Raw genomic sequence first — 24,151 nt, 5'->3', positions numbered from 1 at the left:
GCAAAACCTCCATGTGCCTTTTAGAATCCGCATCACCTGTCCACTGCCAAGTCCATAATACTCTCCTGGCAGAAATGGACATTGCATTAATTCTAGATGCCAGCCGGCAAATATCCCTCTGTGCATCTCTCATATATAAGACTACGTCTTTAATATGCTCTATGGTTAGCAATATAGTGTCCCTGTCAAGGGAATCAATGTTATCAGACAGGGAATCAGACCACACTGCTGCAGCACTGCACATCCATGCTGAAGCAATAGCAGGTCTCAGTATAGTACCTGAGTGTGTATATACAGACTTCAGGATAGCCTCCTGCTTTCTATCCGCAGGCTCCTTTAAGGCGGCCGTATCCTGAGACGGCAGTGCCACCTTTTTTGACAAGCGTGTGAGCGCTTTATCCACCCTCGGGGATGTCTCCCAACGTAACCTGTCCTCTGGCGGGAAAGGGTACGCCATCAGTAACTTTTTAGAAATCACTAGTTTCTTATCGGGGGAAGCCCACGCTTCTTCACACACTTCATTCAACTCATCTGATGGGGGAAAAACCACTGGTTGCTTTTTCTTCCCAAACATAATACCCTTTTTAGTGGTACCTGGGTTAATGTCAGAAATGTGCAACACATTTTTCATTGCCGTAATCATGCAACGGATGGCCCTAGTGGAATGTACATTAGTCTCGTCGTCGTCGACACTGGAGTCAGACTCCGTGTCGACATCTGTGTCTGCCATCTGAGGTAGCGGGCGTTTTTGAGCCCCTGATGGTCTTTGAGACGCCTGGGCAGGCACTGGCTGAGAAGCCGGCTGTCCCACAGCTGTTATGTCATCGAACCTTTTATGTAAGGAGTTGACACTGTCGTGTAAAACCCTCCACATATCCATCCACGACCCCGCAGGGGGTGGCATCACATTTATCGGCACCTGCTCCGCCTCCACATAAGCCTCCTCATCAAACATGTCGACACAGCCGTACCGACACATCGCACACACACAGGGAATGCTCTGACTGAGGACAGGACCCCACAAAGTCCTTTGGGGAGACAAAGAGAGAGTATGCCAGCACACACCACAGCGCTATATAAACAGGGATTTACACTACACAAAGTGATTTTCCCTATAGTAGCTATACAATACAGTTTGCGCCTAAATTTAGTGCCCCCCCTCTCTTTTTTACCCTTTGAGCCTGGAAACTGCAGGGGAGAGCCTGGGGAGCTGTCTTCCAGCGGAGCTGTGAAGAGGAAAATAAGAATTTACTCACCGGTAATTCTATTTCTCGTAGTCCGTAGTGGATGCTGGGGACTCCGTAAGGACCATGGGGAATAGACGGCTCCGCAGGAGATTGGGCACATCTAAGAAAGATTTAGGACTATCTGGTGTGCACTGGCTCCTCCCCCTATGACCCTCCTCCAAGCCTCAGTTAGGAACTGTGCCCGGAAGAGCTGACACAATAAGGAAGGATTTTTGAATCCCGGGTAAGACTCATACCAGCCACACCAATCACACCATATAACACGTGATAGGAACCCCGGTTAACAGTATGATAACAAATGGAGCCTCTGAAGAGATGGCCCACAACAAAACCCGATTTTTGTAACAATAACTATGTACAGGTATTGCAGACAATCCGCACTTGGGATGGGCGCCCAGCATCCACTACGGACTACGAGAAATAGAATTACCGGTGAGTAAATTCTTATTTTCTCTGACGTCCTAGTGGATGCTGGGGACTCCGTAAGGACCATGGGGATTATACCAAAGCTCCCAAACGGACGGGAGAGTGCGGATGACTCTGCAGCACCGAATGAGAGAACTCCAGGTCCTCCTCAGCCAGGGTATCAAATTTGTAGAATTTTGCAAACGTGTTTGCCCCCGACCAAGTAGCTGCTCGGCAAAGTTGTAAAGCCGAGACCCCTCGGGCAGCCGCCCAAGATGAGCCCACCTTCCGTGTGGAATGGGCTTTTACAGATTTAGGCTGCGGTAAGCCTACCGCAGAATGCGCCAGCTGAATAGTGCTACAAATCCAGCGCGCAATAGACTGCTTAGAAACAGGAGCACCCAGCTTGTTGGGTGCATACAGGATAAACAGCGAGTCAGATTTTCTGACTCCAGCCGTCCTGGAAATATAAATTTTTAGGGCCCTGACTACGTCCAGCAACTTGGAATCCTCCAAATCCCTAGTAGCCGCAGGCACCACAATAGGTTGGTTCAAGTGAAAAGCTGAGACCACCTTTGGGAGAAACGGAGGACGAGTCCTCAATTCTGCCCTATCCATATGGAAAATCAGATAAGGGCTTTTACAAGACAAAGCCGCCAATTCTGAAACCCGCCTGGCCGACGCCAAGGCCAACAGCATGACCACTTTCCACGTGAGATATTTTAAATCCACAGTCTTAAGTGGTTCGAACCAATGTGATTTCAGGAATGCCAAAACCACATTGAGATCCCAAGGTGCCACTGGGGGCACAAAAGGAGGCTGAATATGCAGTACTCCTTTGACAAAAGTCTGAACTTCGGGTACTGAAGCCAGTTCTTTTTGGAAGAAAATCGACAGAGCCGAAATCTGGACCTTTATGGACCCCAATTTGAGGCCCAACGTCACCCCTGCTTGCAGGAAGTGCAGGAATCGACCCAGTTGAAATTCCTCCGTCGGGGCCTTCATGGCATCACACCAAGCAACATATTTTCGCCAAATGCGGTGATAATGTCTTGCGGTGACATCCTTCCTGGCTTTGATCAGGGTAGGGATGACTTCCTCCGGAATACCCTTTTCCTTCAGGATCCGGTGTTCAACCGCCATGCCGTCAAACGCAGCCGCGGTAAGTCTTGGAACAGACAGGGTCCCTGCTGCAGCAGGTCTTGTCTGAGCGGCAGAGGCCAAGGGTCCTCTGTAAGCATCTCTTGAAGTTCCGGGTACCAAGCTCTTCTTGGCCAATCCGGAACCACGAGTATGGTTTTCACTCCTCGCCTTCTTATTATTCTCAGTACCTTGGGTATGAGAGGTAGAGGAGGAAACACATAAACCGACTGGTACACCCACGGTGTCACTAGAGCGTCCACCGCTATCGCCTGAGGGTCTCTTGACCGGGCGCAATATCTTTTCAACTTCTTGTTGAGGCGGGACGCCATCATGTCTACCTGTGGTTTTTCCCACCGGTTGACCAGCATTTGGAAGACTTCTGGATGAAGTCCCCATTCTCCCGGGTGGAGGTCGTGCCTGCTGAGGAAGTCTGCTTCCCAGTTGTCCACTCCCGGAATGAACACTGCCGTCAGTGCTAACACATGATTCTCTGCCCATCTGAGAATCCTTGTGGCTTCTGCCATCGCCATCCTACTTCTCGTGCCGCCCTGTCTGTTTACATGGGCGACCGCCGTGATGTTGTCTGACTGGATCAGTACCGGCTGGTTTTGAAGCAGTGGTCTTGCCTGGCTTAGGGCATTGTAAATGGCCCTTAGCTCCAGGATATTTATGTGAAGAGAAATCTCCTGATTTGACCAGTCCTTGGAAATTTCTTCCCTTTGTGACTGCCCCCCAGCCCCGAAGGCTGGCATCCGTGGTCACCAGGACCCAGTCCTGTATTCCGAATCTGCGGCCCTCTAGTAGATGAGCCCTCTGCAGCCACCACAGCAGCGACACCCTGGTTCTGGCCGATAGGGTTATCCGCTGTTGCATCTGGAGATGGGACCCGGACCATTTGTCCAACAGGTCCCACTGGAACGTCCTTGCGTGGAACCTTCCGAATGGAATTGCTTCGTACGAAGCTACCATTTTTCCCAGGACTCGTGTGCATTGATGTACCGACACTTTTCCTGGTTTTAGGATGTCTCTGACCAGAGAGGACAATTCCTCGGCTTTTTCCAGTGGAAGAAACACTCTTTTCTGGTCTGTGTCCAGAATCATTCCCAGGAACAGAAGACGTGTCGTCGGGACCAGCTGTGACTTTGGAATGTTTAGAATCCAGCCGTGCTGTTGTAGCACTTCCTGAGAAAGTGCCACCCCCACTATCAACTGTTCTTTGGACCTCGCCTTTATCAGGAGATCGTCCAAGTACGGGATAATTAAAACTCCCTTTTTGCGAAGGAGTATCATCATTTCGGCCATTACCTTGGTAAAGACCCTCGGTGCCGTGGATAACCCGAACGGCAGCGTCTGGAACTGATAGTGACAGTCCTGTACCACAAATCTGAGGTACTCCTGGTGCAGAGGGTAAATGGGGACATGCAGGTACGCATCCTTGATGTCCAGGGATACCATGTAATCCCCCTCCTCCAGGCTCGCAATAACCGCCCTGAGCGATTCCATCTTGAACTTGAACCTTTTGATATAAGTGTTCAAGGTTTTTAAATTTAAGATGGGTCTCACCGAACCGTCCGGTTTCGGTACCACAAACATTGTGGAGTAGTAACCCTTTCCTTGCTGAAGGAGGGGTACCTTGACGATCACTTTCTGTGAATACAGTTTTTGAATAGCCACCAACACTGCCTCCCTGGCAGAGGGAGTTGCCGGCAAGGCAGATTTTAGGAAACGGCGGGGGGGGGAGACGTCTCGAATTCCAGCCTGTACCCCTGAGATACTACTTGAAGGACCCAGGGATCCACTTGTGAGAGAGCCCACTGTGCGCTGAAAAACCTGAGACGTGCCCCCACCGTTCCCGATTCCGCCTGAGCAGCCCCAGCGTCATGCTGTGGACTTACCGGACGCAGGGGAGGACTTCTGCTCCTGGGAACTAGCTGTGTGTTGCAGCTTTTTCCCCCTTCCTCTGCCCCTCGGCAGAAAGGATGAGCCTCTAGCCCGCTTATTTTTCTGGGGCCGAAAGGACTGTACCTGATAATACGGTGCTTTCTTTTGCTGTGGGGTAGCCTGTGGCAAAAAAGTCGATTTCCCAGCAGTAGCTGTGGAAACGAGGTCTGAAAGACCTTCCCCAAAAAGTTCCACCCCTTTATAGGGTAAAACTTCCATGTGCCGCTTGGAGTCGGCATCACCTGACCATTACCTAGTCCATAACCCCCGTCTGGCGGCAATGGACATAGCGCTTATTTTTTATGCCAGACGGCAAATATCCCTCTGTGCATCACGCATGTATAAGACCGCGTCTTTTATATGGTCAATCGTTAGCAAAATATTGTCCCTATCCATGGTATCAATGTTTTCCGACAGGGAGTCTGACCACGCAGCAGCAGCACTGCACATCCAAGCTGATGCAATAGCGGGTCTCAATATAATGCCAGTGTGTGTGTATATAGCTTTTAGGGTACTTTCCAGCTTTCTATCAGCAGGTTCTTTTAGGGCGGCCGTATCCGGAGACGGTAGTGCCACCTTCTTTGATAAGCGTGTCAATGCTTTATCTACCCTAGGGGGTGTTTCCCAGCGTGACCTATCCTCTGGCGGGAAAGGGTACGCAGCCATTAACCGTTTAGAAATGGTCAATTTCTTATCTGGGGAAGTCCACGCTTCCTCACACACCTCATTTAATTCGTCAGATGCAGGAAAAACTACTGGTAGTTTATTCTCACCAAACATAATACCCTTTTTTGTGGTACCTGGGGTATCATCAGAAATGTGTAAAACATTTTTCATAGCCTCAATCATATAACGGGTGGATCTATTGGAGGGTACACTCGTCTCATCATCGTCGACACTGGAGTCGGTATCCGTGTCGACATCTGTCTCTGTCATCTGAGGTAGCGGGCGTTTTATAGCCCCTGATGACATTTGAGACGCTTGGACAGGCACAAGCTGAGCAGCCGGATGTCCTATGTCGTCAAACCTTTTATGTAAGGAGCTGACACTGTCACGTAATTCCTTCCATAAGTCCATCCACACTGGTGTCGACCCCGCAGGGGGTGACATCACGTTCACAGGCATTTGCTCCGCCTCCACATCATTATCCTCATCATACATGTCGACACAGCAGTACCGACACACAGCAGACACACAGGGAATGCTCTTACAGAGGACAGGACCCCACAAAGCCCTTTGGGGAGACAGAGGGAGAGTATGCCAGCACACACCAGGGCGCTATATAACACAGGGATATCACTATACAGAGTGTTTTCCCCTATAGCTGCCTATAATATATACTGCGCCTAAATTGTGCCCCCCCTCTCTTTTTTACCCTTTCTGTAGTGCAGGACTGCAGGGGAGAGCCAGGGAGCTTCCTTCCAGCGAAGCTGTGAGGGAATAATGGCGCCAGTGTGCTGAGGGAGTTGGCTCCGCCCCTTTTTCGGCGGGCTCTCTCCCGCTATTTTATCGTTTCTGGCAGGGGTTAATATACACCTATATAGCCTCTGGGGCTATATATGGTGTTAGTTTTGCCAGCCAAGGTGTTATTATTGCTGCTCAGGGCGCCCCCCCCCCCCCCCAGCGCCCTGCACCCATCAGTGACCGCAGTGTGTGGTGTGCATGAGGAGCAATGGCGCACAGCTGCAGTGCTGTGCGCTACCTTGGAGAAGACAGAAGTCTTCAGCCGCCGATTTTCCGGACCACCTTCTTGTTTCTGGCTCTGTAAGGGGGACGGCGGCGCGGCTCCGGGAACGGACGACGAGGTCGGGTCCTGTGTTCGATCCCTCTGGAGCTAATGGTGTCCAGTAGCCTAAGAAGCCCAAGCTACCACCACTTAGGTAGGTTCGCTTCTTCTCCCCTTAGTCCCTCGTTGCAGTGAGCCTGTTGCCAGCAGGTCTCACTGAAAATAAAAAACCTAAACTATACTTTCTTCTAGGAGCTCAGGAGAGCCCCTAGTGTGCATCCAGCTCAGCCGGGCACAGAAATCTAACTGAGGCTTGGAGGAGGGTCATAGGGGGAGGAGCCAGTGCACACCAGATAGTCCTAAATCTTTCTTAGATGTGCCCAGTCTCCTGCAGAGCCGTCTATTCCCCATGGTCCTTACGGAGTCCCCAGCATCCACTAGGACGTCAGAGAAATGGCGCCAGTGTGCTGAGGGAGATAGCCCCCCCCCCTTTTCGGCGGGCTTCTCCCGCTCTTTTATTAATATTATGGCAGGGGATTTTTACACATATATAGTTTATTAGACTATATTATGTGTTGTTTTGCCAATTTAAGGTACTCTAATTGCAGCCCAGGGCGCCCCCCCCCCCCCCGCCCCCAGCACCCATCAGTGACCGGAGTATGTGGTGTGCATAGGGAGCAATGGCGCACAGCTGCAGTGCTGTGCGCTACCTTAATGAAGACCGGAGTCTTCAGCCGCCGATTTCCAGGACGTTCTTCTTGCTTCTGGCTCTGCAAGGGGGATGGCGGCGCGGCTCTGGGACTGGACGACCGAGGCTGGGCCTGTGTTAGATCCCTCTGGAGCTAATGGTGTCCAGTAGCCTAGAAGCCCAAGCTAGCTGCAAGCAGGTAGGTTAGCTTCTCTCCCCTAAGTCCCTCGTAGCAGTGAGTCTGTTGCCAGCAGATCTCACTGAAAATAAAAAACCTAATAAATACTTTCTTTACTAGAAGCTCAGGAGAGCTCCTAGTGTGCAACCAGCTCGAGCCGGGCACAGAGTCTAACTGAGGTCTGGAGGAGGGGCATAGAGGGAGGAGCCAGTGCACACCAGTAGTCCTAATTCTTAGAGCCCGTCTGTTCCCCATGGTCCTTACGGAGTTCCCAGCATCCACTAGGACGTCAGAGAAAAGGGGTATAATAGGAGAGAGGTAAGTATAAAGCTCATGAGTGTTTAGAAGAGGGGAGTGGATAATAGGATCTGTAATGTGTACTGAGGGGCGAGTTGTAGGGCGAGTGCAGAATGTGTTAAATTTGGTTAGCATTCCATGAATTGAAATAACAAACAGTAGTAAGGTAAACATGCTGTAGTTGTTTGTGAGTTAATATTGGGTTATGTGGTTTTAGAATAATGTGTTTACATTTTAAGTGACCTTTCCATGATGTTCCTCAATGTTTGTTCAACTGTTTTTTTTTTTAACTGTTCAGATAGAACCCTTCGTTAATCCACACTTTGGTATATCCATGCAAGCTGCCTCCCCAGACTGAATCTAAAGTAGTACTAGTCTGATTAAGATACAGGCCTGCCTCTGAACATTTGGTCACCAGATTGAAATGTTAATTGATCAGAGAACCTAGATTGCACTGGTGGGTAAACAAGCAATATCCTACTCTATTCTAATCCACAATAAATTCCTTCATATACATAGGTAATGACAAGAAACACATACATTATATCACACACATTCAAACAGATGAGAAGCATAAGACTTGACGTGATTTGCTAGCAGCATGTGGGTTAATCTGAGACATTACTGGTGTCAGACCGTGTATCTGCCTAGTGCTGGTCTTGCTCCCGGCATGGTGTCCTGCCATTGTACCGGTAGCGGTGTGTTACTGGTGTCAGACCGTGTATCTGTCTAGTGCTGGTCTTGCTCCCGGCATGGTGTGCTGCCATTGTACCGGCAGCGGTGTGTTACTGGTGTCAGACCTTGTAGCTGCCTAGTGCTGATCTTGCTCCCGGCATGGTGTCCTGCCATTGTACCGGTAGCGGTGTGTTACTGGTGTCAGACCGTGTAGCTGCCTAATGCTGGTCTTGCTCCCGGCATGGTGTGCTGCCATTGTACAGGTAGCGGTGTGTTACTGGTGTCAGACCGTGTATCTGTCTAGTGCTGGTCTTGCTCCCGGCATGGTGTCCTGCCATTGTACAGGTAGCGGTGTGTTACTGGTGTCAGACCGTGTATCTGTCTAGTGCTGGTCTTGCTCCCGGCATGGTGTGCTGCCATTGTACAGGTAGCGGTGTGTTACTGGTGTCAGACCGTGTATCTGTCTAGTGCTGGTCTTGCTCCCGGCATGGTGTCCTGCCATTGTACAGGTAGCGGTGTGTTACTGGTGTCAGACCGTGTATCTGTCTAGTGCTGGTCTTGCTCCCGGCATGGTGTCCTGCCATTGTACAGGTAGCGGTGTGTTACTGGTGTCAGACCGTGTATCTGTCTAGTGCTGGTCTTGCTCCCGGCATGGTGTCCTGCCATTGTACAGGTAGCGGTGTGTTACTGGTGTCAGACCGTGTATCTGCCTAGTGCTGGTCTTGCTCCCGGCATGGTGTGCTGCCATTGTACAGGTAGCGGCGTGTTACTGGTGTCAGATCGTGTATCTGTCTAGTGCTGGTCTTGCTCCCAGCATGGTGTCCTGCCATTGTACAGGTAGCGGCGTGTTACTGGTGTCAGACCGTGTATCTGCCTAGTGCTGGTCTTGCTCCCGGCATGGTGTGCTGCCATTGTACAGGTAGCGGTGTGTTACTGGTGTCAGACCGTGCATCTGCCTAGTGCTGGTCTTGCTCCCGGCATGGTGTGCTGCCATTGTACAGGTAGCGGTGTGTTACTGGTGTCAGACCGTGTATCTGTCTAGTGCTGGTCTTGCTCCCGGCATGGTGTGCTGCCATTGTACAGGTAGCGGTGTGTTACTGGTGTCAGACCGTGTAGCTGCCTAGTGCTGGCCTTGCTCCCGGCATGGTGTGCTGCCATTGTACAGGTAGCGGTGTGTTACTGGTGTCAGACCGTGTATCTGTCTAGTGCTGGTCTTGCTCCCGGCATGGTGTCCTGCCATTGTACAGGTAGCGGTGTGTTACTGGTGTCAGACCGTGTAGCTGCCTAGTGCTGGTCTTGCTCCCGGCATGGTGTGCTGCCATTGTACAGGTAGCGGTGTGTTACTGGTGTCAGACCGTGTAGATGCCTAGTGCTCGTCTTGCTCCCGGCATGGTGTGCTGCCATTGTACAGGTAGCGGTGTGTTACTGGTGTCAGACCGTGTAGCTGCCTAGTGCTGGTCTTGCTCCCGGCATGGTGTGCTGCCATTGTACAGGTAGCGGTGTGTTACTGGTGTCAGACCGTGTATCTGTCTAGTGCTGGTCTTGCTCCCGGCATGGTGTCCTGCCATTGTACAGGTAGCGGTGTGTTACTGGTGTCAGACCGTGTAGATGCCTAGTGCTCGTCTTGCTCCCGGCATGGTGTGCTGCCATTGTACAGGTAGCGGTGTGTTACTGGTGTCAGACCGTGTATCTGTCTAGTGCTGGTCTTGCTCCCAGCATGGTGTCCTGCCATTGTACAGGTAGCGGTGTGTTACTGGTGTCAGACCGTGTATCTGTCTAATGCTGGTCTTGCTCCCGGCATGGTGTCCTGCCATTGTACAGGTAGCGGTGTGTTACTGGTGTCAGACCGTGTAGCTGCCTAGTACTGGCCTTGCTCCCGGCATGGTGTGCTGCCATTGTACAGGTAGCGGTGTGTTACTGGTGTCAGACCGTGTATCTGCCTAGTGCTGGTCTTGCTCCCGGTATGGTGTCCTGCCATTGTACAGGTAGCGGTGTGTTACTGGTGTCAGACCGTGTATCTGCCTAGTGCTGGTCTTGCTCCCGGTATGGTGTCCTGCCATTGTACAGGTAGCGGTGTGTTACTGGTGTCAGACCGTGTAGCTGCCTAATGCTGGTCTTGCTCCCGGCATGGTGTCCTGCCATTGTACAGGTAGCGGTGTGTTACTGGTGTCAGACCGTGTAGCTGCCTAATGCTGGTCTTGCTCCCGGCATGGTGTCCTGCCATTGTACAGGTAGCGGTGTGTTACTGGTGTCAGACCGTGTATCTGCCTAGTGCTGGTCTTGCTCCCGGTATGGTGTCCTGCCATTGTACAGGTAGCGGTGTGTTACTGGTGTCAGACCGTGTAGCTGCCTAGTGCTGGTCTTGCTCCCGGCATGGTGTCCTGCCATTGTACCGGTAGCGGTGTGTGCCTATTAGCAGGATCAGGTCTTGCCCTGGCCTGGCGTTGGCCTTACTGGGTGCTGCAATCATGTCAGGCATTATAGACCATTGCACACATTAATATAGGATGACCCCTGTTACCATCTCACAAATGACACAATGCAAGGCCTGGCAGTCACCTGGCACTTTAAAGGGGATGACATCAGACAGGAAACCAGCGTCCTGAGCTTTCTTGGCCAGGGAATGTGAACGAAGCGCATACTCGTCCTGCTCCACCCGAGAGACGGAGAACGCCGCCGCCAGCCTGTCTGCCGAGTGACCCATGGTCTCGCTGGTGGAGAATTCGGCCACAGCCGGGAGCTGCAGAGAGAATACATTTCCGAATGTTACTCCGATTGGCTTACTGCACGTCATGGAGCAGCAAGCCTCCTTCACGCCGGAGAACCCGCAGACTGGTGGAGGATTAGGAGGCTGCAAACCAGACACACAGGTGCACTGTACAGCTTACTCACTCCTTACCTCTGGTGCCAAGTAGTCAGGGCGGATCCTGGACAACACAGACAGTCTCTGCCCCAAGGTCTTGGCCTTGTTGAGACTCAGCATCGTCTTTCTCATCTTCCTGCTGTGCCGAATTGGGACATCAGACATGAACTCCACACCGCCGGCTACCACCACGTCACACTGACCGGACGCAATCAGACCGAAGGCTGCAGGAAAGACCCCAGAGAGGTGAGGTAGAGCCGGTATAAGAAGCGGCAGTCTGATGGGAGCAGTGATTTATGGGAAATACATTTAGGCTCCACCCCTAATGACTTGTACATAGCGAGGCTTGCTCGGTGACACTCACCTGTGGTCATGGCTTGGTTGGAGGAGATACAGGCCATGGTGACTGTGTGAGCTGGGGTTCTATCAGAGAAACCGGCCCCGAGAGCAGCCTGCAGAGGACGGGGACAAAGCACACAACAAAGTGTCTGTTACATTCCGATACGTCAAATATGTGCGCATTTCCTGGCAAGTAACCGCCACACTCATCACAGGTTTCCTCCGCAGCCTATAGCTGTGCAACGCTGCTCTACAGTAATTCCTGCCAGTGTGCGCACAGAGAGTCTGTGATCATGGATCAGTGTTATGGTAGCAATCGGGTGAACATCACTTGGGAGAGTGAGAGAGAGCACCCACCTCCCGAGCCACATTGCTGGTCTTCACTTCCTGGATAACGGTGCCGTACACGATGTAATCTACCAGCTCTCTCTGGATGTTGGTGCGATGCAGCAATCCCCTGATCACATACACAGAACACAACAGTTACAGGACAATAGAGGACATATTAATGTTATATAATTCCCAGTGAGCCTATAGATTTTACTGCTCACTCTCTGACATGCAGCAGGGGAAGGTGGCAGGGAAGGGGGGGCAGACAGCGGCAGTGGTCAACAAGGGGGAAGGGGAGCAGAGAGCGGCGGTTTTTAGCAGGTGGGATGCCGGGGGAGGAGTAAAGACAGCGGTGACGGGCAGCTGTATAGATAGCATCAGTGGTGGGGAAAGGAGTATGGAAAGCAGTAGTGGGCAGAGGGGGAAGGAGTACACAGGGGTGGTGAAAGAAGTACAGCAGGCTTTTTCAACCAGTGTGCCGCGACCAGTTGCAAGGTGTGCCGCGGAACCAGAGCAGCTTCCTGCACCTTCAGAGTGAACTGTTGGCCCGGGCTCTTCTTAGAGGATTAGTCGTGCTCCAGCCGTGACCTATGCCTTGAAGATGCGGCGGTGTGATATCATAGGTCACAGCTGCCGCATCTCACCACCCAGCCAGCCCATCCGCCTGCATACACAGCTTTCTTTTCCCACCCACATCCACACCTGCCCGCTGCTCAGTATTCGCAGCACTCCACTATGAACAACCCCCGCCACTGAGGGACAGGAAGGAGGACAGCTGACCGGTGGGGGCTAATATTTGTTCTTTTATTTCTCCTGTGGGGAACAATAGGATTTATGTGGGAGAATAAGGATTTATGGGGGGGAACAATGTGAATAATTCATGTGTGGAACAATATGATTTATGTAGGGAGCAATGTGATTGTTTTTTCTGTGTAGGCCAATGTATGTGTGGATTTTTTTTTTTTTACTGTTAGGGCCAATGTGTGTGTTTTGTTTTTTTCTGTGGGGAACTGATGGTGTGCCTTGGCAATTTTAAAATATTGTTCGGTGCGACGCGAGTAAAAAAAAAGGTTGAAAATCACTGAAGTACAGTGGGGTCAATTCAATTCGGCAACTTATGAATAGCGCCGGGAATTAGCTCCCGACGCTATTCAATTCAGCTCCAGTTAAGTCGGTGATGTCTCGTTCTCGCCGACTAAACAGGTTGAATTGTCGGGAGAACGGGCATTCTCTGACTTAACTCCCCGGCGCGAGGCAGCACTTTTGTCGGGTTTCTTCTCTCATCCCCCGGGGATGAGAGAAGAATTCCCGACAATTGCGGGTAACTAGCAGCTGAATTGAATAGCGTTGGGAGCTAATTCCCGGCACTATTCATAAGTTGCCGAATTGAATTGAACCCAGTGTCAGGGAATTAGTACAGCATTGGGGGGTGGGGGGGAGGGGGAGTGCAGACAGGGTGTCCACCAGGGTAAAGAGTACACACAGTGGTGGTGGCCAATGGGGGGAAGGAGTACACAGGGGTGGCGAGAATATAGGGAAAGCACTGAGAAACAATGGCTGTATTAAAACAGGAAGGGGCGGGGCATAAGGATAGTGGGCACTTTAATACAAACCACTTACTGCAGCGCTGTCCTGGCCAAGTCATGGGGCATCAGATCGGAATATCTGCAAGATGAAATCAGGTTGTTATTACCAATACGACGGAGAACAGTGCACGCCCCCTGCACGCAAAACACACAATAGGAGTGTATATATCATTGTGTCACACAATGCATCTGATGGTAAAATATAAAATCAGGGCTCACGTGGTTCCTGACAGCAGGAAAGGGGTGCGGACGCCATCCACCACCACAACATTCTTAACACCCGGCTTGGATAGAGTCTTCTTACTCTTTGCCTGGACAGCTGGAATGTGAAATATAATGCACAGCAATGAGTGTGCTGCAGGAGACACGTCCAGCGTATAATGCATCATACAGCGTGTAACGCATCATACAGCGTATCAGCCTGCAGATCTCTACACAGGCTACAGAAACAGTCACCTACAAACACTACATACTGCATATGCGGATGGGAGCAGGTGAGATAATGAGGCGCTCAGTGCAGGACAGTGACCATACGCTGGGCTGGGAGAATGAGGCGTTCAGTGCAGGACAGTGACCATACGCTGGGCTGGGAGAATGAGGCGCTCAGTGCAGGACAGTCGCCATACGCTGGGCTGGGAGAATGAGGCGCTCAGTGCAGGACAGTCGCCATACGCTGGGCTGGGAGAATGAGGCGCTCAGTGCAGGACAGTCGCCATACGCCGGGCTGGGAGAATGAGGCGCTCAGTGCAGGACAGTCGCCATACGCTGGGCTGGGAGAATGAGGCGCTCAGTGCAGGACAGTCGCCATACGCTGGGCTGGGAGAATGGGGAGCTCAGTGCAGGACAGTCGCCATACGCTGGGCTGGGAGAATGAGGAGCTCAGTGCAGGACAGTCGCCATACGCTGGGCTGGGAGAATGAGGAGCTCAGTGCAGGACAGTCGCCATACACTGGGCTGGGAGAATGAGGCGTTCAGTGCAGGACAGTAACCATATGCTGGGCTGGGAGAATGAGGCGCTCAGTGCAGGACAGTCGCCATACGCCGGGCTGGGAGAATGAGGCGCTCAGTGCAGGACAGTCGCCATACGCTGGGCTGGGAGAATGAGGCGCTCAGTGCAGGACAGTCGCCATACGCTGGGCTGGGAGAATGGGGAGCTCAGTGCAGGACAGTCGCCATACGCTGGGCTGGGAGAATGAGGAGCTCAGTGCAGGACAGTCGCCATACACTGGGCTGGGAGAATGAGGCGTTCAGTGCAGGACAGTAACCATATGCTGGGCTGGGAGAATGAGGCGCACAGGGCAGGACAGTCGCCATACGCTGGGCTGGGAAAATGAGGCGCTCAGTGCAGGACAGTCTCCATACGCTGGGCTGGGAGAATGGGGAGCTCAGTGCAGGACAGTCGCCATACGCTGGGCTGGGAGAATGAGGAGCTCAGTGCAGGACAGTCGCCATACACTGGGCTGGGAGAATGAGGCGTTCAGTGCAGGACAGTAACCATATGCTGGGCTGGGAGAATGAGGCGCACAGGGCAGGACAGTCGCCATACGCTGGGCTGGGAGAATGAGGAGCTCAGTGCAGGACAGTCGCCATACACTGGGCTGGGAGAATGAGGCGTTCAGTGCAGGACAGTAACCATATGCTGGGCTGGGAGAATGAGGCGCTCAGTGCAGGACAGTCACCATACGCTGGGCTGGGAGAATGAGGCGTTCAGTGCAGGACAGTAACCATATGCTGGGCTGGGAGAATGAGGCGCACAGGGCAGGACAGTCGCCATACGCTGGGCTGGGAAAATGAGGCGCTCAGTGCAGGACAGTCGCCATACGCTGGGCTGGGAAAATGAGGAGCTCAGTGCAGAACAGTCTCCATACGCCGCACATCGCTCAGATATAGAGCGTGATTGTGGGCTGGAGGCAGAGAGAGGCGTCTATGAGCTGTAAGGGTGAGACAGCGCCTTAGTGTAGAGTTCGGCAGCGTGTTATAGAATAAGAGGGTTCTCAGCTACCTGGAACTATGCTGGGTAACGGCCAGGTGCTCAGAGTATTGGCACCATGTTCCACATGCAGTGTGGCTCATGCTGCGTCACAGAACAGCTGTAAAACGGGGACACGGAACGCGTGTACCTGGGTTCTATGCTATACAGCAGGGACAGCAGGTGGAGTAGAAGCGGGACTACAGGCTAGTGAACGGAATTAAACATTAAAGGAGATTACCTGGAGACTGGAGGTGAGAGGAGCAGCTTATAGACCTGATGGCTGAGAGGAGAGATAAGGGAGAGGGTTAGCTGTACATCTGTAACCTGAACGCTTGCACAATGTGTGACATGTCTAGGGAGTGTTAGGGGAACATACAGGGGCGTGGCACAAACCCTCAGCCAGACTAATAAGGAATGTTACACGCCGGGGTCCTCACTCTGGAGCCGCGCTGCTGACTCATTCTAGTAGCCCCCCTTAGCTCACTGTTATAAGGACTGATGAAAAGCTATCAGTGGCAGTCTGATGGGAACATAAAACACCTAATGTCATCTGATAATCATACAGGGAACCCAACCCTGTCACCCAATGTTGCAGCGATGTGTAGTCACAGGAAAGGGGTCACTAGAGGGCCAGCTGTTACCTCACCAGGGCATGGTACATGTTGGGTCTACAATGCCCCCTGTAACGGTGAGTGTGGTGGGTGGGGGGCGGCATCTTGTAGTTTATTGCATAGGTGAGCAAGGTTCAGTCACTGCAGCAGGAAAGCATATACAGAGAGCTTGTAGCCACAGAGAGCGGTACTTACAGAAGCTGGATGCGGTGGGGAGGCTTCTGACACTCTGTCTTAACATTAAGGCCATCTTGTATCCTGCAGGAAGAGGAAGAATTATTACATCATTGCTACGCTCTATAGTTTCTGGTCATGTTGGGTCTCATACAGACAGTGCCCCCATAACCCCCCAGCCTCTCTCCCACTCAGGCACTGCACAGTCCCATGCTCCTATCAGACTGGGAGCGTGGCTGTGACATCACACGCTCAGCAGATGTCAGCGGCCGGAGGATCAGAAGACGGCGTTAGTCCTCCACACGCCAAAGGCATACTGGTAGGATAATTTGCTGCAGATGAGACGAGCCCTATAGTAAGTGTGTGTGTGAAGTAAGTCATAGCAGATAACATGGTGATTTCTATCAGTGAGGCCAGGAGATAATGCAATAGTTTGTGCGACCAGCCGCGTTAAGCAGCGTCTCCTGCGCTAAGTGACGGGCGTGCTGTGGCTAACGTGCGACCAGCCCCAAAGCCCTACTTCCAGCAGATTTCTGCTCGTACCTCAGGGGGGCGCTGCCTCGGAGGGTGGTCGCCCAAAACAATTGAATTCGCTCCTGGCCACTTTAGATGAGAGCTAATTCTCTCAGTCACCCCTTCAGTGCCTAGAGTGTCTTTTTCCTGCTTGGCACTACAAGTCTCAGCATACTAGCACCTGTTAGGGTGTGTGGTCCAGCCCCTCCCCCTTTCCCTGGTATTTGTGTACATAAAGTACACTTGTAGCTAGTGTACTCCTGCTTGGCAGCAGCACCCCACCCATATATCCTTAGGTGTTTTTACTCCGCACAAGTTCCTGCACTGCCGTCTACACATTAGGGGGCGCTATTATGGTAACATTAGGGGGAACTTTTATGGTAAGACATACTGGGGGAAATTCAATTGTTTGAAAAATCAGTTGGGTAATAGACAGGAAAAAAGACACCCAACCGACTTTTTAAACAATTGAATTCCACCCACTGTGTTAGCATTAGGGGTGTTAGGGACCCATCTGACGGCTCTCACCTTGACGTGGGGGATGGGCTCACAAGTTTCGGCCAAATATGCCCCACTACTCCATGTTCTAGCATTTACTCTAGAAGTTATACGAGTGATTAGAGTGTGCGCCTGCGTCTCTCCCTGCCAGGAACACAGCGTGTAATCTCTCGCTGCAAGCGATGAAACAGCCTGTGAAGCTTTGCACAACATAATAAGATTTTACTTACCGATAAATCTATTTCTCATAGTCCGTAGTGGATGCTGGGGACTCCGTCAGGACCATGGGGAATAGCGGCTCCGCAGGAGACAGGGCACAAAAAGTAAGCTTTTAGGATCACATGGTGTGTACTGGCTCCTCCCCCTATGACCCTCCTCCAAGCCTCAGTTAGGTACTGTGCCCGGACGAGCGTACACAATAAGGAAGGATCTTGAATCCCGGGTAAGACTCATACCAGCCACACCAATCACACCGTACAACCTGTGATTTGAACCCAGTTAACAGTATGATAACAACGAAGGAGCCTCTGAAAAGATGGCCCACAACAATAATAACCCGATTTTTGTAACAATAATTATGTACAAGTAATGCAGACAATCCGCACTTGGGATGGGCGCCCAGCATCCACTACGGACTATGAGAAATAGATTTATCGGTAAGTAAAATCTTATTTTCTCTAACGTCCTAGTGGATGCTGGGGACTCCGTCAGGACCATGGGGATTATACCAAAGCTCCCAAACGGGCGGGAGAGTGCGGATGACTCTGCAGCACCGAATGAGAGAACTCCAGGTCCTCCTCAGCCAGGGTATCAAATTTGTAGAATTTTACAAACGTGTTCCCGCCTGACCACGTAGCTGCTCGGCAAAGTTGTAAAGCCGAGACCCCTCGGGCAGCCGCCCAAGATGAGCCCACCTTCCTTGTGGAATGGGCATTTACAGATTTTGGCTGTGGCAGGCCTGCCACAGAATGTGCAAGTTGAATTGTACTACAAATCCAACGAGCAATAGTCTGCTTAGAAGCAGGAGCACCCAGCTTTTCGGGTGCATACAATATAAACAGCAAGCCAGACTTTCTGACTCCAGCCGTCCTGGAATTATATATATATTATATATATATATATTTATTTATTTTCAGGGCCCTGACAACGTCTAGCAACTTGGAGTCCTCCAAGTCCCTAGTAGCCGCAGGCACCACAATAGGTTGTTTCAGGTGAAACGCTGACACCACCTTAGGAAGAAACTGGGGACGAGTCCCAGTTCTGCCCCGTCCGAATGGAAAATCAAATATGGGCTTTTGTAAGACAAAGCCGCCAATTCTGACAATCGCCTGGCCGAGGCCAGGGCCAACAGCATGGTCACTTTCCATGTGAGATATTTCAAATCCACAGATTTGAGCGGTTCAAACCAATATGATTTGAGGAATCCCAACACTACTTTGAGATCCCACGGTGCCACTGGAGGCACAAAAGGGGCTGTATATGCAATACTCCCTTGACAAATGTCTGGACTTCAGGAACTGAAGCCAATTCTTTCTGGAAGAAAATCTACAGGGCCGAAACTTGAACCTTAATGGACCCCAATTTGAGGCTCATAGACACTCCTGTTTTCAGGAAGTGCAGAAATCGACCTAGTTGAAATTTCTTCGTGGGGCCTTCCTGGCCTCACCCACGCAACATATTTTCACCACATGTGGTGATAACGTTGTGCGGTCACCTCCTTCCTGGCTTTGACCAGGGTAGGTATGACCTCTTCCGGAATGCCTTTTCCCTTAGAATCCGGCGTTCAACCGCCATGCCGTCAAACGCAGCCGCGGTAAGTCTTGGAACAGACATGGTACTTGCTGAAGCAAGTCCCTTCTTAGCTCCTGAGGCCATTAGTCCTCTATGAGCATCTCTTGAAGTTCCGGGTACCAAGTCCCTCTTGGCCAATCCGGAGCCACGAGTATAGTTCTTACTCCTCTACGTCTTATAATTCTCAATACCTTGGTTATGAGAAGCAGAGGAGGGAACACATACACCGACTGTTACACCCACGGTGTTACCAGGACATCCACAGCTATCGCCTGAAGGTCTCGTGACCTGGCGCAATACCTGTCCCGTTTTTTGTTCGGGCGGGACGCCATCATGTCCACCTTTGGTCTTTCCCAACGGTTCACAATCATGCGGAAAACTTCCCGATGAAGTTCCCACTCTCCCGGGTGGAAGTCGTGCCTGCTGAGGAAGTCTGCTTCCCAGTCGTCCACTCCCGGAATGAACACTGCTGACAGTGCTATCACATGATTTTCCGCCTAGCGAAAAATCCTTGCAGTTTTGCCACTGCCCTCCTGCTTCTTGTGCCGCCCTTTCTGTTTACGTGGGCGACTGCCGTGATGTTATCCCACTGGATCAATACCGGCTGACCTTGAAGCAGAGGTCTTGCTAAGTTTAGAGCATTATAAATTTGCTCTTAGCTCCAGTATATTTATGTGGAGAGAATTCTCCAGACTTGATCACACTCCCTGGAAATTTTTTCCCTGTGTGACTGCTCCCCAGCCTCTCAGGCTGGCCTCCATGGTCACCAGCATCCAATCCTGAATGCCGAATCTACGGCCCTCTAGAAGATGAGCACTCTGTAATCACCACAGGAGAGACACCCTTGTCCTTGGATATAGGGTTATCCGCTGATGCATCTGAAGATGCGATCCGGACCATTTGTCCAGCAGATCCCACTGAAGAGTTCTTGCGTGAAATCTGCCGAATGGAATCGCTTCGTAATAAGCCACCATTTTTACCAGGACTCTTGTGCAATGATGCACTGACACTTTTCCTGGTTTTAGGAGGATCCCGATTAGCTCGGATAACTCCCTGGCTTTCTCCTCTGGGAGAAACACCTTTTTCTGGACTGTGTCCAGAATCATCCCTAGGACCAGCAGACGTGTCGTCGGAACAACTGCGGTTTTGGAATATTTAGAATCCACCCGTGTTGTCGTAGAACTACTTGAGATAGTGCTACTCCGACCTCCAACTGTTCTCTGGACCTTGTTCTTATCAGGAGGTCGTCCATTTTCTTTGAAGACGAATCCTCATTTCGGTCATTACCTTGGTAAGGACCCGGGGTGCCTTGGACAATCCAACGGCATCGTCTGAAACTGATAGTGACAGTTTTGTACCACGAACCTGAGATACCCTTGGTGAGAAAGGCAAATTTTGGGACATGGAGGTAAGCATCCCTGATGTCCCGGGACACCATATAGTCCCCTTCTTCCCGGTTCGCTATCACTGCTCTGAGTGACTCCATCTGGATTTGAACCTTTGTAAGTGTTCAAATATTTCAGATTTAGAATAGGTCTCACCTAGCCTTCTGGCTTCAGTACCACAATATAGTGTGGAATAAAACCCCTTTCCCTGTTGTAGGAGGGGTAATTTTATTATCACCTGCTGGGAATACAGCTTGTGAATTGTTTTCAATACTGCCTCCCTGTCGGAGGGAGACATTGGTACAGCAGACTACAGGAACCTGCGAGGGGGAAACGTCTCGACATTCCAATCTGTACCCCTTGGATACTACTTGTAGGATCCAGGGGTCCTGTACGGTCCTAGCGTCATGCTGAGAACTTGGTAGAAGCGGTGGAGGGCTTCTGTTCCTGGGAATGGGCTGCCTGCTGCAGTCTTCTTCCCTTTCCTCTATCCCTGGGCAGATATGACTCTTATAGGGACGAAAGGACTGAGGCTGAAAAGACGGTGTCTTTTTCTGCAGAGATGTGACTTAGGGTAAAAAACGGTGGATTTTCCAGCAGTTGCCGTGGCCACCAGGTCCCATGGACCGACCCCAAATAACTCCTCCCCTTTATACGGCAATACATCTTTGTGCCGTTTGGAATCTGCATCACCTGACCACTGTCGTGTCCATAAACATCTTCTTGCAGATATGGACATCGCATTTACTCTTGATGCCAGAGTGCAAATATCCCTCTGCGCATCTCGTATATATAGAAATGCATCCTTTAAATGCTCTATAGTCAATAAAATACTGTCCCTGTCAAGGGTATCAATATTTTTAGTCAGGGAATCCGACCAAGCCACCTCAGCTCTGCACATCCAGGCTGAGGCGATCGCTGGTCGCAGTATAACACCAGCATGTGTGTGTATACTTTTTAGGATATTTTCCAGCCTCCTATCAGCTGGCTCCTTAAGTACGGCCCTATCTGTAGATGGTACCGCCACTTGTTCTGATAAGCATGTGAGCGCCTTATCCACCCTAAGGGGTGTTTCCCAACGCGCCCTAACTTCTGGCGGGAAAGGGTATACCGCCAATACTTTTCTATCGGGGGAAACCCACGCATCATCACACACTTCATTTAATTTATCTGATTCAGGAAAAACTACAGGTAGTTTTTTCACATCCCACATAATACCCTTTTTTGTGGTACTTGTAGTATCAGAAATATGTAACACCTCCTTCATTGCCCTTAACGTGTGGCCCTAAAGGAAAATACGTTTGTTTCTTCACCGTCGACACTGAAATCAGTGTCCGTGTCTGTGTCGACCAACTGAGGTAAATGGGCGTTTTACAGCCCCTGACGGTGTTTGAGACGCCTGGACAGGTACTAATTTGATCGCCGGCCGTCTCATGTCGTCAACCGGCTTGCAGCGTGTTAACATTATCACGTAATTCCATAAATAAGCCATCCATTCCGGTGTCGACTCCCTAGAGAGTGACATCACCATTACAGGCAATTTGCTCCGCCTCCTCACCAACATTTTCCTCATACATGTCGACACACACGTACCGACATACAGCACACACATAGGGAATGCTCTGATAGAGGACAGGACCCACTAGCCCTTTGGGGAGACAGAGGGAGAGTTTGCCAGCACACACCAAAACGCTATAATTATACAGGGACAACCTTTATATAAGTGTTCCTCCCTTATAGCATTTAATATATATTCATATCGCCAAATCAGTGCCCCCCCTCTCTGTTTTAACCCTGTTTCTGTAGTGCAGTGCAGGGGAGAGCATGGGAGCCTTCCCACCAGCATTTCTGTGAGGGAAAATGGCGCTGTGTGCTGAGGAGAATAGGCCCCGCCCCCTTTTCGGCAGGCTTCTTCTCCGGAGTTTGTGATATCTGGCAGGGGTTAAATACATCCATATAGCCTCAAGGGCTATATGTGATGTATTTTTCGCCATACAGGTATTATACATTGCTGCCCAGGGCGCCCCCCCCCCGCGCCCTGCACCCTCCGTGACCGCTGTGTGAAGTGTGCTGACAACAATGGCGCACAGCTGCAGTGCTGTGCGCTACCTGATGAAGACTGAAAGTCTTCTGCCGCCTGGTTCCGGACCTCTTCAATCTTCAGCATCTGCAAGGGGGGTCGGCGGCGCGGCTCCGGGACGAACCCCAGGGCGAGACCTGTGTTCCGACTCCCTCTGGAGCTAATGGTGTCCAGTAGCCTAAGAAGCCAATCCATCCTGCACGCAGGTGAGTTCACTTCTCTCCCCTAAGTCCCTCGTAGCAGTGAGCCTGTTGCCATCAGGACTCACTGAAAATAAAGAACCTAAAAACTTTTTCTAAGCAACTCTTTAAGAGAGCCACCTAGATTGCACCCTGCTCGGACGGGCACAAAAACCTAACTGAGGCTTGGAGGAGGGTCATAGGGGGGAGGAGCCAGTACACACCATGTGATCCTAAAAGCTTACTTTTTGTGCCCTGTCTCCTGCGGAGCCGCTATTCCCCATGGTCCTGACGGAGTCCCCAGCATCCACTAGGACGTTAGAGAAATAGGGGGTATATAAAATAAGAATTTACTTACCGATAATTCTATTTCTCGGAGTCCGTAGTGGATGCTGGGGTTCCTGAAAGGACCATGGGGAATAGCGGCTCCGCAGGAGACAGGGCACAAAAGTAAAGCTTTTCCGATCAGGTGGTGTGCACTGGCTCCTCCCCCCATGACCCTCCTCCAGACTCCAGTTAGGTACTGTGCCCGGACGAGCGTACACAATAAGGGAGGAATTTTGAATCCCGGGTAAGACTCATACCAGCCACACCAATCACACCGTACAACTTGTGATCTAAACCCAGTTAACAGTATGATAACAAAAGGAGCCTCTGAAAGACGGCTTCCTACAACAATAACCCGATTTTTGTAACAATAACTATGTACAAGTATTGCAGAATAATCCGCACTTGGGATGGGCGCCCAGCATCCACTACGGACTCCGAGAAATAGAATTATCGGTAAGTAAATTCTTATTTTCTCTATCGTCCTAGTGGATGCTGGGGTTCCTGAAAGGACCATGGGGATTATACCAAAGCTCCCAAACGGGCGGGAGAGTGCGGATGACTCTGCAGCACCGAATGAGAGAACTCCAGGTCCTCTTTTTGCCAGGGTATCAAATTTGTAGAATTTTACAAACGTGTTCTCCCCCGACCACGTAGCTGCTCGGCAGAGTTGTAATGCCGAGACCCCTCGGGCAGCCGCCCAAGATGAGCCCACCTTCCTTGTGGAATGGGCATTTACATATTTTTTGCTGTGGCAAGCCTGCCACAGAATGTGCAAGCTGAATTGTACTACAAATCCAACGAGCAATAGTCTGCTTAGAAGCAGGAGCACCCAGCTTGTTGGGTGCATACAGGATAAACAGCAAGTCAGATTTCCTGACTCCAGCCGACCTGGAAACTATATTTTCAGGGCCCTGACAACATCCAGCAACTTGGAATCCTCCAAGTCCCTAGTAGCCGCAGGTACCACAATAAGCTGGTTCAGGTGAAACGCTGACACCACCTTAGGGAGAAACTGGGGACGAGTCCACAGCTTTGCTCTGTCCGAATGGACAATCAGATATGGCTTTGTGAGATAAAGCCGCCAATTCTGACACTCGCCTGGCCGAGGCCAGGACCAACAGCATGGTCGCTTTCCATGTGAGATATATCAAATCCACAGATTTGAGTTGTTTAAACCAATGTGATTTTAGGAATCCCAAA

The 24,151-nt window shown here is 51.1% G+C and overlaps 1 protein-coding gene across 1 annotated transcript in view; it reads right to left on the bottom strand.

Annotated features, from left to right (window-relative positions):
- Nucleotides 1-24,151, bottom strand: part of HADHB (hydroxyacyl-CoA dehydrogenase trifunctional multienzyme complex subunit beta) — a 65,282-nt gene that overhangs the window by 30,663 nt on the left and 10,468 nt on the right. The window contains exons 2-9 of the mRNA XM_063914970.1: nucleotides 16,197-16,259; nucleotides 15,629-15,670; nucleotides 13,638-13,737; nucleotides 13,453-13,497; nucleotides 11,860-11,959; nucleotides 11,528-11,615; nucleotides 11,200-11,387; nucleotides 10,860-11,040 (exon numbers count right to left, since the gene is read on the bottom strand). Of these exons, the coding sequence (XP_063771040.1) occupies nucleotides 10,860-11,040; nucleotides 11,200-11,387; nucleotides 11,528-11,615; nucleotides 11,860-11,959; nucleotides 13,453-13,497; nucleotides 13,638-13,737; nucleotides 15,629-15,670; nucleotides 16,197-16,251 (799 nt within the window). The 5' untranslated portion in view covers nucleotides 16,252-16,259. The remainder of the gene's footprint in view (nucleotides 1-10,859; nucleotides 11,041-11,199; nucleotides 11,388-11,527; nucleotides 11,616-11,859; nucleotides 11,960-13,452; nucleotides 13,498-13,637; nucleotides 13,738-15,628; nucleotides 15,671-16,196; nucleotides 16,260-24,151) is intronic.

Source organism: Pseudophryne corroboree, chromosome 4, assembly GCF_028390025.1.
Source record: "Pseudophryne corroboree isolate aPseCor3 chromosome 4, aPseCor3.hap2, whole genome shotgun sequence".
NCBI lineage: Eukaryota > Metazoa > Chordata > Amphibia > Anura > Myobatrachidae > Pseudophryne > Pseudophryne corroboree.
The sequence above is the reverse complement of the archived record's forward strand: the minus strand, read 5'-3'. Positions and strand labels throughout refer to the sequence as shown.